This window comes from Musca domestica, unplaced genomic scaffold, assembly GCF_030504385.1.
Source record: "Musca domestica strain aabys unplaced genomic scaffold, Musca_domestica.polishedcontigs.V.1.1 50, whole genome shotgun sequence".
In the NCBI taxonomy this organism is placed as follows: Eukaryota; Metazoa; Arthropoda; class Insecta; order Diptera; family Muscidae; genus Musca; species Musca domestica.
Window position 1 is genome coordinate 4,280,528 of NW_026712347.1, and position 13,886 is coordinate 4,294,413.

Genomic DNA, 13,886 nt, shown 5'->3' on the forward strand with positions numbered 1-13,886 from the left:
AAATAAAAAGAAAAATAAATTTACAAAATTAAAAAAAAACATCATTTTATTTTCAATAATAATTTCTTTGTTGGTTTTTTCGTTTGTTTCCTTTTTTATCAATTTCTTAATATATTTTGTTTTTAAAAAAATTTGTTATTAATAATTATATAAATTATAGAAAATTTGAATTTGGTTGTTTGTTGTTTTAAAAGTTATTAGATTTTGGGTCGCCATTATGATGTCTAGCTAATAATGACAATACTGAAACTAAATGTGATGATACTGAAGGCCCGAAACATGCGGCCTCTATCATCCTTTGAGATTATTTAGATAATCCTATTAAAATAGAATGGAAAGATCGTATTTGAAATCATAATTAGAGTTATTTAAAGTTTTTGTTGTTTGTTTTTCAATTTAAGTACATACTATTTTATTGCAAGATGAATAGAATCGAGATTCGAAAACAATTATAGTTTTTAGTTTTCTTATCGAAATCATAAAGCATTCAGGGGTCAATATAGAAATGGCAATATCTTTTTTGAACACTAATACAAAATATTTCATAAAATTCGCTAGTATAATATTTTACAATTCTCATATATCAAAACGTAAAAAAATTATAAAAAAAAAAATTCCAAAATCTTTATTGAATAATCCTTATTGATTAAAATCTAATTTTTTATCTTTATTGAATAATCCTTATTGAAAGACACACCAGTAGGAACAAAATATTAAAATTTTAACAAATAAATGATTAATTTTAAAAATATTTAACAAAAATTATTATTGATTGCTTAAGTCTGGAGTATTCCTCCATTGGCTTAGCTTCATGTTACTCTCTGTAATAGTTTTTCAAAACGAAACTACAAAAATATTATTTTTTATCATTTTATAAGAAAGTATAGAATTTCAAAGCAAATCGAAATACAATAAATTTAAATAAGACACATATATAAAAGAGGTTTAGATTTTGTAGTCCGAACTTGTCGTGGTAATTGGTGCTTTTAGGAATTTTATTAAAATTGTATGCAGATGTTGTTGCCAATTTTAAATGAATTCAAATTTACTATATGTCCTTCAAAACAGTGGACAAATAATTATTGAGAAATGGAGTTCAAAGATACTTAGCGATGCTGAGTGATGTTACACGATGTTCTTGTTTATGTAATTATGGAAATTGAGATTTACAGCTGGTCAGAGAAATTGTTTTAATGATCAAGTGACTGGGTCCTGGTGCAAAAAAAATTTAAATTATTGTTATAAGAAGTGATTATATAAGAAAAGAGCCCTTTTATCTGATTTGCCAAGTACCTGGCCATCCATTAAGAGCAGGTTGTATTAAGGAGCTAGAAAACTATAAACTATTCCCTATTATTAGCTTTAATTTTTCTGTGGAAAATTTGTATATAAAAAAGTGATCTTTCAAGTTTCCATTTTTTTTGTTTCAAACATGGGTGGGCGATATTCAATTTGGGATGCGTATAGCAAAGTAAGATACAAAAGATCAAGTGAATGAGTCCAGTGCGAAAACTTGATAGAAATGTCATATAAACTGGACCATGTTTTTCAAAAAGGATGAGAGTAGAATAAGACGCTATTTTGAAAATCGTTTTTTATGATAATTTATAAAATTATTAAAAAGTAAATTGGTCCCAAAATTTTTTATGAGGTGGAAATTATGTTACAATTTCCAAATCACTTTGAAGTGTTTTAAATGAACTCAGAATTTTATATGAAAAATTAAATGGTCTATATGAACCCTTCCGGCATGACATTGTAAAAATGAAGCATTGCAAAGGACGAAAAATTTTAGTACTGAGATTAAAGAGCAGGACCGGAGTTAATTGGTCTTGAGAATTTTCTGTTCTAAATGTTCACTTTTATGGAATTCTTCGCTTTAACCAACTCCCTTATTTAAACATTAAAATTTGGAATTTTTATTTTTCCATATTTTAATACTAAAAAATGCAATGAGCTTCATAAAAAACTAATATCAAGCGCAGGAACAAAATATGTTAATTGTAATAACTAAACGTTTTAAAAAATATTTCAAAAATTTTAGACCTGAAATACATATACTGAATGCGTATAGGACACGAAAAGTTTTAATTTAGAGCACATTAAAATACAAAGAAATGAAATAAACATATTTCTGAAAAAGGCCCATGTTTTATGTCTCAAAATTGTGTCAGCTCAATTTAGAACAGGGGGAAAAGTTGCAAAAACCACCGACTAGATAATTCGAAACACGAGGCTAATCCACACCCTCTATGTTAGTCTTTTAAACCTTCAAATTTCGGCTTCCTGTAGTGCAATTCTCTAACCCATTTTTTGAGTTACCGACAGAAGTCAGTAAAAGTAAAAAGATTATAATTTCGGTAATTAATGAAATTTATCGGTAAGTTAACGACAAAATCAAAGTAGTCGCTAAGACCTACCGGAAGATATCAATCTTTTCAACCTTAGATTATTTTTTATATCAAATTATGGGTTTCAAAGTTACCGGTTTTTGTCGGTAACTCAAAGTATGTTTTAGAGAATTCCACTACTGTGCATTCAAAAGCAAATAGCAATAACAGGAATAAAATATGTTCATTTGAACAACAACACATTTAAAGAAATACATACATTTTTAAATTGAAATATATTGAATTAGTTTAGGTTTGGAAATGTTATAATTCAAAGCAAAATCAAACAAACTTCTAATAAAGCCTATATTTTATGAAGAATGAAGAAGAATTCTTCTTTTTAAAATTTTGACATATCAATGTTCCCAAGCGTTGATGCATCTACCTATATTCTTCTACCATGATCTGCACTATTAAACATGTACATTATTTCAAAAATAAGCATTGAATTGTGTTTTTCATTTTATTAATCTTTCCTGTTAATTTGTAATATGAGGAGCTTAGGAAAGGCAAAAATTTCCGAACCAGTGAACAATTGGAATTAATTTAATTTCATATCCAAAGACAATTTTAAACTGATATAAAGAATGGTTCCCTCGTATAGGAACTAAAAAGTTGTTGGGATTTGCTGTGGACAAAATGTGATAGGAGCCATGGTACAATAAAAAGGTAAAGTAGAGCTACCAGCTAACTACATTTTTTTTCTAAGTGTACCCGATTTCTGCCAATTTTGTGTATGTTTTTATTGTTTAAAAAAAAAACAAAATATTTTCAAAATCAATGATTGGAAGAAACTTAAATTGGGGGCGCGCATTAATGAAATTAATCAGATTTACCATGGAATTGAAAGATTCAACACTTAGGATCTTATTTTTGAGAGAACATCCAGGTATTTTATTCATCTTTCGCGCCATTTGACTCATTTTAAAAATCAACAAATAATATCAAATAAATGAAAATAACTTGTTGAATATAATTTTGATCTGTTCTACATTCTCCTTATTGTACCATGCTAGGAACTCTATTTAGAGTTAAAGTACAAAATATCTGTAAGAATATATAGTCTGTGTTTGAATCAAAACAAGCCCTAAATCTGCTTTAATTAATTATATACCGCACCAAAGATACAAGCAGAGGACCTCAATACAAAAATTATAGGAATCAATATTTTTTAAATATGTTTACGTTAAATATCCCACATATTAGGTGCATTATTTGCTAAAGGGAAAGAGTACATTTTTTTAAGTTTTCTAAATCTTTTCGTTTTGTTTATTATTGTTTGAAACCTGTTTATTGAACTTTTTTTTTATTATTTACTAATATTCGGTGGCACTATATGTTAAGTTGGATTTTTTGTTTTCTTAAATGTTAAAATATTAACGAAAAAACATGGTAAAAATTGCATATAAAATATTGAATACAGAAAGAAATCGGTAATATTCGGGTTATTGTAAATTATATTGTACAAAAAAAAATGTTTGTATATAATACAATTAATGGATACTGTCAATTTGAAAAATTTAAAAAAAATCTTTATGTATGTCATGATGTTAATATTTCTACATATTTTTCTTTTTTAAATTTATGTGTTTTCTATTTATAAAATATTGGCAATGGAATGTTGTTGTAATGAAAATTAGAGTGGATTTTGTTTTTTGTTATTTTGATTTAAGTATAAATTTTCTACTCTTGGCTAACTTTTAAAACAACAAACGTGGGCTTTTTTCTTCCGTGTTTGCGGTTTGCGTTTTACTCTTTTTTATTTTTGTTTTGTATTTGTTTGTTTCTTATTTTAAGTTTTGTTTTTTTTATCAGTATATATAAGAAAATATAATAAAATTAACTTATATTTTGCATAACTATTTTATAGAAAAATAATCTAAATAGTATTATATTAATTAAAAAACCCCAAAATAATGTTTGTAATTTTAATAATAATGTTTTAATGGAAAATAGAGTAAAAATAAAACTGAAATAAACAACTCAACATTATTGAGTTAGAAATATACAAAAAGTAGCATGGAGCCAGTTACACTAGCATCTCTTGATGTCTGTTCCAGGGATGGCAAGTTTCGTTGCTTAATACGTAAGACTATTGGTCACATAGATCTTCAAATATACTATTAACATTTAAAGTTGTGACGGCATGAATTTTGATACAAAAGATTTATAAAAGTGGCCAAGTGGTTTTCGACTATATCGGATTAAATTGTTCAAAGCTTTATATAGGAGACAAATATTTACACTTCCTATACGTATGAAAATGTCTTTGTTTACAATAAAATACTTTTAATTTAGCCATGTGATCCAGTAGCTTCACAAAGGGGAGTAACGAAAACTGCCTTGACTGAATAGAACTTACAATGACAAATATTGATTCAATTTGTTATAGAGACTAGCACTATACAGGACTAAAGGGTGAATTTGCTAACTATCAATATTGTATATCAATCTGGTATTACCTTAAACTTGCACTTTAAAATCTCATGAAACTTTGCTAACAAAAACCAAAGTAAAATAAATTGAATTTAATGACATTTTGATATACCTTTTTAAGATCTTATCAGATTACCATATAATATTGATATTAATCCACGAACTTTGTAGTCCTGTTACTATAATTTCTGACTCAGGGCCTGTTTTGGTATGACGAATGCGTTGGAAAAACACCATTTCAAATAATATTCCTTTCGAATTTTACTCAAAAAAAGATTCGAATTCATTTGAAATTGTGTGTTTCCCTCGAATTCATTTTCGTATCGTACGTCATACAAAACAAAGACCAAATATTGCCAACTTTTTGCCTAACTCAATATCAACAACAAAGCAACAATTTTTCTTACTCGATTAATTTCAAATTTCTTTTTCTTTGTGGCATTCATTTTTCAATTTCAAAATTTGATTTTCTGTTTTTTGTCTTTCATTTTTGCAAATGTAAATGTAGATGTATGCGGGTGTGTGTGTGATTAAATATATGTATATGTAAGTTTGTTTTAATATGTCTATTGCAAAATGTCTTGTATATTAAAATTATCATTATCTAGTGAATTGATTAAATCTTGTGTTGAGAAATTACCACCATCAACGGGTAAATTATCTAAAAATTCGAGACACAAATCATTCGAGTTGCCAACCACCGAATTGATGCCTTGATTCATGCTATTGGCACTGTTCGCTGTGGCCACGACGCTGGAGACGGATGATACTGTGGCAGATGTTGAGGAGAGTACATTGTTGCCGTTGCCACCGGGACCGAGGCCGGGTCCGTTGGGACCACCCGGTACGCCGCCGCCGCCACCAGCACCCGATGGACCAACACCGCCACCTTGTGACATTTGTAGCATTTGCTGTTGTTGGTGTGTGGCGGTGGCGGTTTGTTGGACAAATTGTTGTTGTTGTTGCATGCTAATTTGGGTTTGTGACATATGCATGCTGGTCATTTGCATTTGTGTCATCATGCCACCGCCAGGACCACCGGGACCGCCTTGTTGCTGCATGGACTGTTGTTGCATCATTTGTTGCATTTGCATGGCATTGGGGCCGCCGCCCATCATTTGTTGGTTTTGCATTTGTTGTTGACGCATCATTTGCTGTTGCATTTGAGCGGGTGTTAGCTGCATGCCAGGGTTGGGACCACCCATGCCGCCAGCACCACCATTGGGACCATTAGGCATGCCGGGACCACCGCCTCCGCTGCCCATGAATCCTAAAAACAAAACAAAATTTAATTCAGTTTTGTAACGCAAATCTTAGTTCCATGTAACTTACCACCATTGAAACCTCCCGCTCCCTGTCTCATTGGACCACCGGGTCCAGAAAAGCCCATCTGCTGCTGTTGCATCATCATGTGACGCCATTCTTGTTGTGAGCCCACAGGCATGCCATCGGGAGATACTTGAACATTAGGCGGTCTTTGGGGACCACCAGGACCCATTGGTCCACCATAGGGACCCATGGCAGAGCGTGGTCCTCCAGCGGAATGTTGCATATACATAGAGTGTTGGGGACGCATCATGGGACCTAAAAAAACAGGAAAGGCAAATAATTATCGAAATTTGAAGTGAACAAAATTAGGTGACGCATGAAGGCTGAAGGGATAGAGCTAAAACCGTGACATTTTATATCGCGATTACTGTTGGTGTCTAGGAGTGAGATATGGTACGTTTTGGTAAATAAGTACTACTGTTATATAAAAGTACTAAATGTTACTAAATTGGGCATTGGGTGAAGGGATAAGGCTGGAATCCTCAAATTTTGATATTGAGGTCTCTGTGGGTAACCGGAATCGGGGCCTTTGTTAGTTTAAAAAATTTCTCCCTTTGATTCTTTCCCCACGTTCATTTTCTGAATCTATCTAAAAATTTAACGGAAGGCCCCGTTGGTGAGCCACAGTATTTGATATTTTCATTTTTTTGAAAACTAAATATAAAACCGGACTGAATTTTGAATTTTTTTCAAACCACTCACTGACGTAGAAATAAAGATATACAAGAGATTCTTCCAATTTAGGATTAAAAAAATAATAAAAAAAAATAAATAAATAAAAAAAACAATATTTACCTGATGGCGGTATCGGCTGTTGGGTCATTCGTCGCATTGCCGCCGCCTGCGCTGCTGCATTGGGGAAACGTCCACCACCTCCCACAGTCTGCTGCATCATCTGGGCCTGCATTAGCTGCGCCTGTGTGGCCTTGTATTCCGGTGGTGGGGGTCGAGAACCAATGCCATGCTGTTGCATGACTTGAGCACGCATCATTTCTTGTTGTTGCCGGAATTTGGCTTGATTCATGTTCATGGGTGGACCATTGGGACCGCCGGGACACATCATCATGGCTGGGTTGGGTCCAGCATTGGGATTCATACCTCCGGCCGACATCATTTGGTTGGGACCACCACCACCGCCCATGCCCCCTGGTCCCATGCCACCCATGGGACCATTGGGTCCACCCATAACGGGAACATTTGGACCCGGCACATTGGGGCCATTGCCACCTGGTCCTCCCATTGAGTTCATGGGTCCGCTATTGGGCCCTGGACCCACATTTGGACCACCACCAGGGACTTGAGGATTGTTCATAAGGCCTGGTCCAACATTGGGACCACCATTCGGTCCCGTCGCCGACACATTTGGACCTGGCCCATTATTGCCCGGACCTGCTGCTGCTGGATTTTGGTTTTGATTTTGACGCTGTCTCATGTTTGGTGGCACCTGTTGTTGTTGCTGGGGTCCTCCGCCAGCTGCTGCGGGATTTTGTGATTGTTGTTGGGAGAAATTCATGGACTGTGTTTGTGACATGCTAAAGCCACCATCGGAAGCACCTGCAAGAGAGAGTGAAACACATTCATTTGCAATCTTTTTTTTTTTGCCAATAACGGCAGTTAATTGAATTATTTCCGAGCGTTATGGCCCAGCACTCTAATCCAATTTGATACTGAGTTGAGTGTTAATTTGATGGCACTTACCGTTATTATTGTTCATATTTTGATTTGGTTGTTGTTGCTGCTGTTGTTGCTGTTGAGGTTGCTGTTGGCCATTGGGACCACCGGCATTGCTGCCAGGCGTTTGTTGTTGCTGAGTATTTTGAGTATTTTGTTGCTGCTGTTGTTGTTGTTGTTGTTGCTGCTGCTGTTGATTGAAGAACACTCCCTGTTGCGTAGCCACCGACACATTACTTTTCATATCACCGCTGAGATGTAAATGTTGTCCAGCCGAGACCTAAATGGCAGCAGAAAAAATGGGAAACACAAACACATGGAAAAATGTTAAATTCTCGTTGAAAATGACTTAATTAAGATAATGGTTAAAAAACCGTGTGCGTGTGTATGCAAGTGTGTTTTATAAATTACATTGTAATTGTGTTTGTTGTTGGGGGGTTTTTCTCGCTCTCCTACTCTCCCTCTCTCTCAATCTATGTTAAGAGCAACCCCCCATGATGGCCGAGTTAAGGGACATATGCTATTAATTCAATATTTAAAGCAATAATAAAGCATATTTTTAGGGTTTATAGGAAAAGTTGATATTAGAACTTTAAATAGATTAAAAATAAACCTATCAAATCTATTAACAATGGATGAGAAAATAAGCAACATCTCTTTAAATCAAGGGCATAAATCAGATAATGAATTTCCGATTAAGTTGGACTTAGAGCTTTGGAAAAACATAAAAAGTAATACGAAAATATATGAATTTTGAAATAAATTTTTAAATGACATATCCACTTAATTTTCCATAAATATTTATTAGCATAAATAATTTACTAATCTTTCATTTAATGCCTATCAATCAATCTTTTATTGCTTCATGTGATAAACCGAACAATGTGAGGCCATAAAAGAATACATAGAGGGTGAGATGAAAAAACTGCAACCAACTTCAAACTGCTGTCATTTCTAAGCCACTCATTCGATAGCTGTTAAAATTATTCCAGTGACAGCTCATTATATTGTTTACGAGCGTACAAAGGCACGCTGAGAATTTTCCAAAAAAAAAAAAAAAAATAATCGTGATGGAATTCAAGCGTGGTAGTGTGATTTCTTTACATTTGGCTGGAAAACCACAAGTGGCTATCGTTAGAGCACAACAGAATTTACCGTACCATCGCTCTTTACCGTGATACTGGTAGCGTAGCCCAACGTCAAGTGGACGCAAGAAAACAGCAACATCAGCAGAAATGGTTCGAAAAGTAAAGAAGCGACCTGAACGAAACCCGCATCGCTGTTGCAATGTTCCATTCAGTAAATATTAAAAAATGAGCTCGAGATAAAGCCATTGAAATTCCAAAAATTGCAGGGATTTACATCGCAACAGAAAGAAAATAGACTCAAAAGAGCTAAAGAGTTGCTTCGCTGGGCCGGGAGTGGTGAACTGCCGAATTTGTTTTTTTTTTCGATGAGAAAACATTCGTTGTTTCCTTGACAAAGAGGTTAGCTTAAAATGTGTACCTTCGGTTGGCCACCAGAACTCAAGCGCCGACCATGGTGATGGTGTGGGCCGCCATAACAGCCGATGGTCGCTCTCCGCTCGTATTAATCGACCGTGGCATCAGAATAAATGCCGAATATTATCGCGAAAATATTCTGGAGGGTGTATTAAAGACTTGGACACCCAAACATTTTGGCCGCAGAGGCCGCAACAGGACTCAGCACCATCGCACTCAGCACGCGCCACCCAAGAATTCTTACAAAATGATCTAAAATCTCCGGATACCAATCCGTTGGACTATTGTGTCTGGAGTATTTTGGAAAGCAAGGTTGGCACTAAAAAAATACCAAAGTGTCGATCACCTCAAGCAAGCGCTTCGCCGGGAATGGGCCAAAATACCGCAGAACAACATTCGGGCAGCGTGTGATGGTTTCGTTGGCCGTTTGTAGGCCATAATTCGTGCCAAAGGTGACCAATTCGAATAAATCTAAACTTATTCTAAAATTTGATGCTATTTTCGACATTTTTTGTTTAATTTAAGAAAATGTAAAAATTATGGCGTTTGACTTTGTTGCAATTTTTATTCATCTCACCCTGTTTTGTATTGTAGTTAGTAATAAAAAAGCAATAATTTCAATGTTTTTCTTATTTCCCCCCATTAGTTTTTGCCCTCCTTAATGCTAGGCAATTGTATGGCTTTACATGTTAAGCCTTAACATATTCATTTGTATTCGCAGTTTTACTTTCACACACACACATGGAAACACTTACGCAAAAGTATGCAACAAAATAATCTTGTTAACGCTATCAAATTGTACAAAGCACTTTAAGTATGTATAACCATAATTTGCTTTCAAATACTGCTTAAGACAATAATAACAACTACAACTACTTAGGCATAAATATGTGTTATTAAATAATTGGTAAATATGTGAGTAGTCAACTTCTGCCTGAAATTATGCATGACGACATAAGTTGCCTGTCAAACTCTAGATTAGCTGAATGAAATTTTCAAAATCTTTATTACACTAGTTACGATTTTATGTTGTCTATTTTGGATTAAAGCCAGTTGGAAATGAAATTTATCTACAATTGTTGCAAACAAATGAAATTGTACATGTGTATGTATGTGTGTGTGTGTCGACGTGCTTCCGCCTGTGTCGAGAGACATGCGGGGATAATGAATTGCATGTGTGTGAATAAATAACTTTAAATTGTAATGTAAATGAATTTTGGCAAAATATTCATTTGTATGACATCCTAAAATTATGCTAATTTATTTTTCAACAAAATTTTTAATTATTCAATACTTTGGAGAGTGAGCAATGGGAGATGGAAATAGACAATTTATTATAAGATTCAGGTTTAATAAATTGAAGTTTTTGGTTGAATGTTGGATATATAAAAGCTCTGATTAATTCTTCTATGGAAGCTTCTCCACTAGGTTTTGAAATCTTTTATGTGTGATTGCATAAAATAAAAACATACAAATACCTATTGCATACTTTTGGGCGTTCTCAGTAATATATTGAATATGTATACACTAGCAAGTGCTGGCCGCTTCGTCAGCGTAAATCCATCTTCAAACTTTCGATTCTTTCCAACACTTTGATTTAGGCCCTGTTAGTGCTCAAAATGCACAATTAAGTGAGGCAAAATTTTGTAATCAAAACTTTATACATTAGAATTTCAAGGTTTATATATCCTTTTTCGAAAAGAATAATAAGAAAATGTTTACATTTTACTACAAAAAGTCCTCAAAATCTTTAATGTTTAAGTGTACCGAGGAGGATATTAGTAAAACCGATGCATATTTTTTTTATCCAAAACCAATTCAACGTCCCCATATGTAAACCCTAGATACCAACAGTGACCACAATATCATATTTCAGATATATCCTTTAACTCAGTACCAAATTTAGTAATATTTAGTATGTATAACCAAAACAATGTAACTCTCGATACTAGACACCAGTAGTAATCCAAAAATGAGTCAAATGTGTAATAACATTTGCAAAACCACCTCCATATCTCGATTCTAGATAGATAGAAAATTTCAGAATCGTATTTCTATCCCTTCACGGAATACCAATTATAGTTCCATTTAGTACTTTTCGTAAAATTATAGTACGTATTTGTAAAACCACCTCCAGATCTCAATTCCAGATATCAACAGAGACCTCAATATCAAAATTCAGGATTTCAGCTCTACCCCTTCACCAAACACCAAATGTAGTACTATTTAGTACTTTTCGTACAATTATAGTATGCCATAAAACCGTAATAGATCTCAAGACCAAATACTAACAGAGACCTCAATATCAAATTTCGGGATTCCAGCTATATCCCTTCACCCAATACCCAATTTAGTATCACTTAGTTCTTCTCGTACAATCATAGTACACATTTTCAAACCTCCCCCAAATCCCAAACTCAGATACCACCAGTAATCAAAATTTCAAATTTCAGAATGTTATCTTTATCCCTTCTCTCAATACCAAATATAATATCATTTAGTATTTTTCGTAAAATTATATTACGCATTTGAAAAATCACAACAGATCTCAACAGAGACCTCAATGCCAAATTTCACGATTTCAGCTCTAATCCTTCACCCAATACAAAATATAGTACCATTTAGTACTTTTCGTAAAAGTATAGGACACATTTCCAAACCTACCTCCAAATCTCAAACACAAATACAAACAGAGGCCTCAATACGAAATTTCGGGATTCCAGCTCTGTCCCTTCATCCAACATTAAATTTAGTACCATTTTGTACTTTTTCGTACAAATATAAGACGCATTTCCAAATTCACCTCAACCCCACATACCAACAAGTATCTAAATATCAAAATTTCAGGATTGTATCTCCTTCCCTTCAACCAAAACCAAATTTAGTACCATTTAGTACATTCGTACAATTATACTACATACTTTCAAAACCCCCTCCACATGTCAAGGCTACAAATGTACAGCAACCATTTACCAAATTTTAGATTTCAAGCACTGTCTGTTCACCAAATATCAAATTGTACCAAATAAAGTACTATTTAGTACTTTTTGTGCACTTGTAGTAGACATTTCCAAAACCACCTGTTAATAACAAAACTACCACCAACAGGGACCCCAATACAAACTGCTAAGATTCCAGCTTCAACAGTTCACTCTAAACCAAACTGTTTGAAATATAGTACCATTTAGTATAGATCGCACACATGAATCACATTTTGACAAACCACTTTCATATATCAAACTTATTTTCAAATCATGATTATCTTAAAAAATTTCAAGCTTTTAGCTCTATCCGTTCACATAATACCAAATGGTACCATTTTTTAAGTTTAGTACCATTTTAGGACTTTTCGTAATCTTAAAGAATTTCCAGAAACACTTTTATCCTTCTATCTTGCGCCCCATCGGTGACTCTTATTTCAAATTTTATAAAATTCAAGCTCATTCCCTTTGCTTAATTCAAAGTATTAAATTTTTGGTACATTTTAGTATATTTCATTCATTATTTAGTACAGTTTGCACACTTGTTACACAGTTCCGAAAACCACCTCCATATATCAAACTTACTTTCCACCCTTGATTTTCATACCAAATTTCAAGTTTTTATCTCTATTCGTTCACATAATACCAAATGGTATCATTTCAGAAGTTAAGTACCATTTTGGGTCTTTTCGTGACCTTAAAGTTCGAATTTCCAGAAACAATTTGGTATATATACCTGCACTTTATCAGTGACACCCATTTCAAATATCAGAACTCTAACAACGTTCCGTTTGTTTCAAGATTCAAGCTTCAGCCGTTTCATCTGGGCTTTGATTCGCAGTCAGTTATTTCACTACATTATTTTTAAACTTACAAATTCCTATTGCATACTTTTGGGCGTTCACAGAAATTTATTTATCTATGTATTTTTAGCGCTTGCCAACAACTATCCATTGTGACAATGTATTTATTCCATTGCTTTTTTTGCGTGAAAAATTAAATGCATTAGCATTAAAGTACGCTTTGGGTGTTGCTTTCAGCCATAAAACTCTAATTATGGCAAAGCGCACTATCAACACCACCCAGACATTTGTTATAGCTTCCGCCGCCAGTGCTTGTGAAATATTGTTATTAATATTTATTTTCTGCTTTGTTTGCTGATAATGTTGTCTAAATATTTTATGCAATTTGGCAAAAAAAAATCTATTCGAAATTCTCATCCACTTGGTACCATATACATCCTAAAAGTTGACTACATTTTTGGATTCATTTAATTAGAAGGTACGTATGTAACAAAGTTACTGGGTTTAGATAGTAAAATAATTACATTTTGGATTCTTTGGCAAAACTAAATTGATTGATTTTGAAATTTTAAAATTCATTAAAATTCGAATACCCCCTTTAATACGAACCCCTTTTGTTCTATACAAAGTCACCAATTGCCCCTCAAACTATGAGTTGGGAAACATATTAAAACACAATTTATAAACCATCAGTTAGCTAATGTTAATCACATCCTTGGCAATGTGTAAAAATCCTTGAAACATTGCCCATGTGTTAAATTCCTTGAAACTGCG

General features: G+C 33.6%; 1 protein-coding gene across 4 annotated transcripts in view; it reads right to left on the bottom strand.

Annotated features, from left to right (window-relative positions):
- Nucleotides 1–374: 374 nt before the first annotated feature.
- The window catches only part of LOC101889302 (neurogenic protein mastermind), a 425,563-nt gene continuing 412,051 nt past the window's right edge, over nucleotides 375–13,886 (bottom strand). For all 4 annotated transcript variants that reach the window (XM_059128470.1, XM_059128469.1, XM_011293632.3 and 1 more), the window contains 4 exons: nucleotides 7,854–8,106; nucleotides 6,951–7,709; nucleotides 6,159–6,410; nucleotides 375–6,096 (listed from right to left, as the gene is read on the bottom strand). In XM_059128470.1, coding sequence (XP_058984453.1) covers nucleotides 5,393–6,096; nucleotides 6,159–6,410; nucleotides 6,951–7,709; nucleotides 7,854–8,106 — 1,968 coding nt within the window. In that variant the 3' untranslated portion in view covers nucleotides 375–5,392. The remainder of the gene's footprint in view (nucleotides 6,097–6,158; nucleotides 6,411–6,950; nucleotides 7,710–7,853; nucleotides 8,107–13,886) is intronic.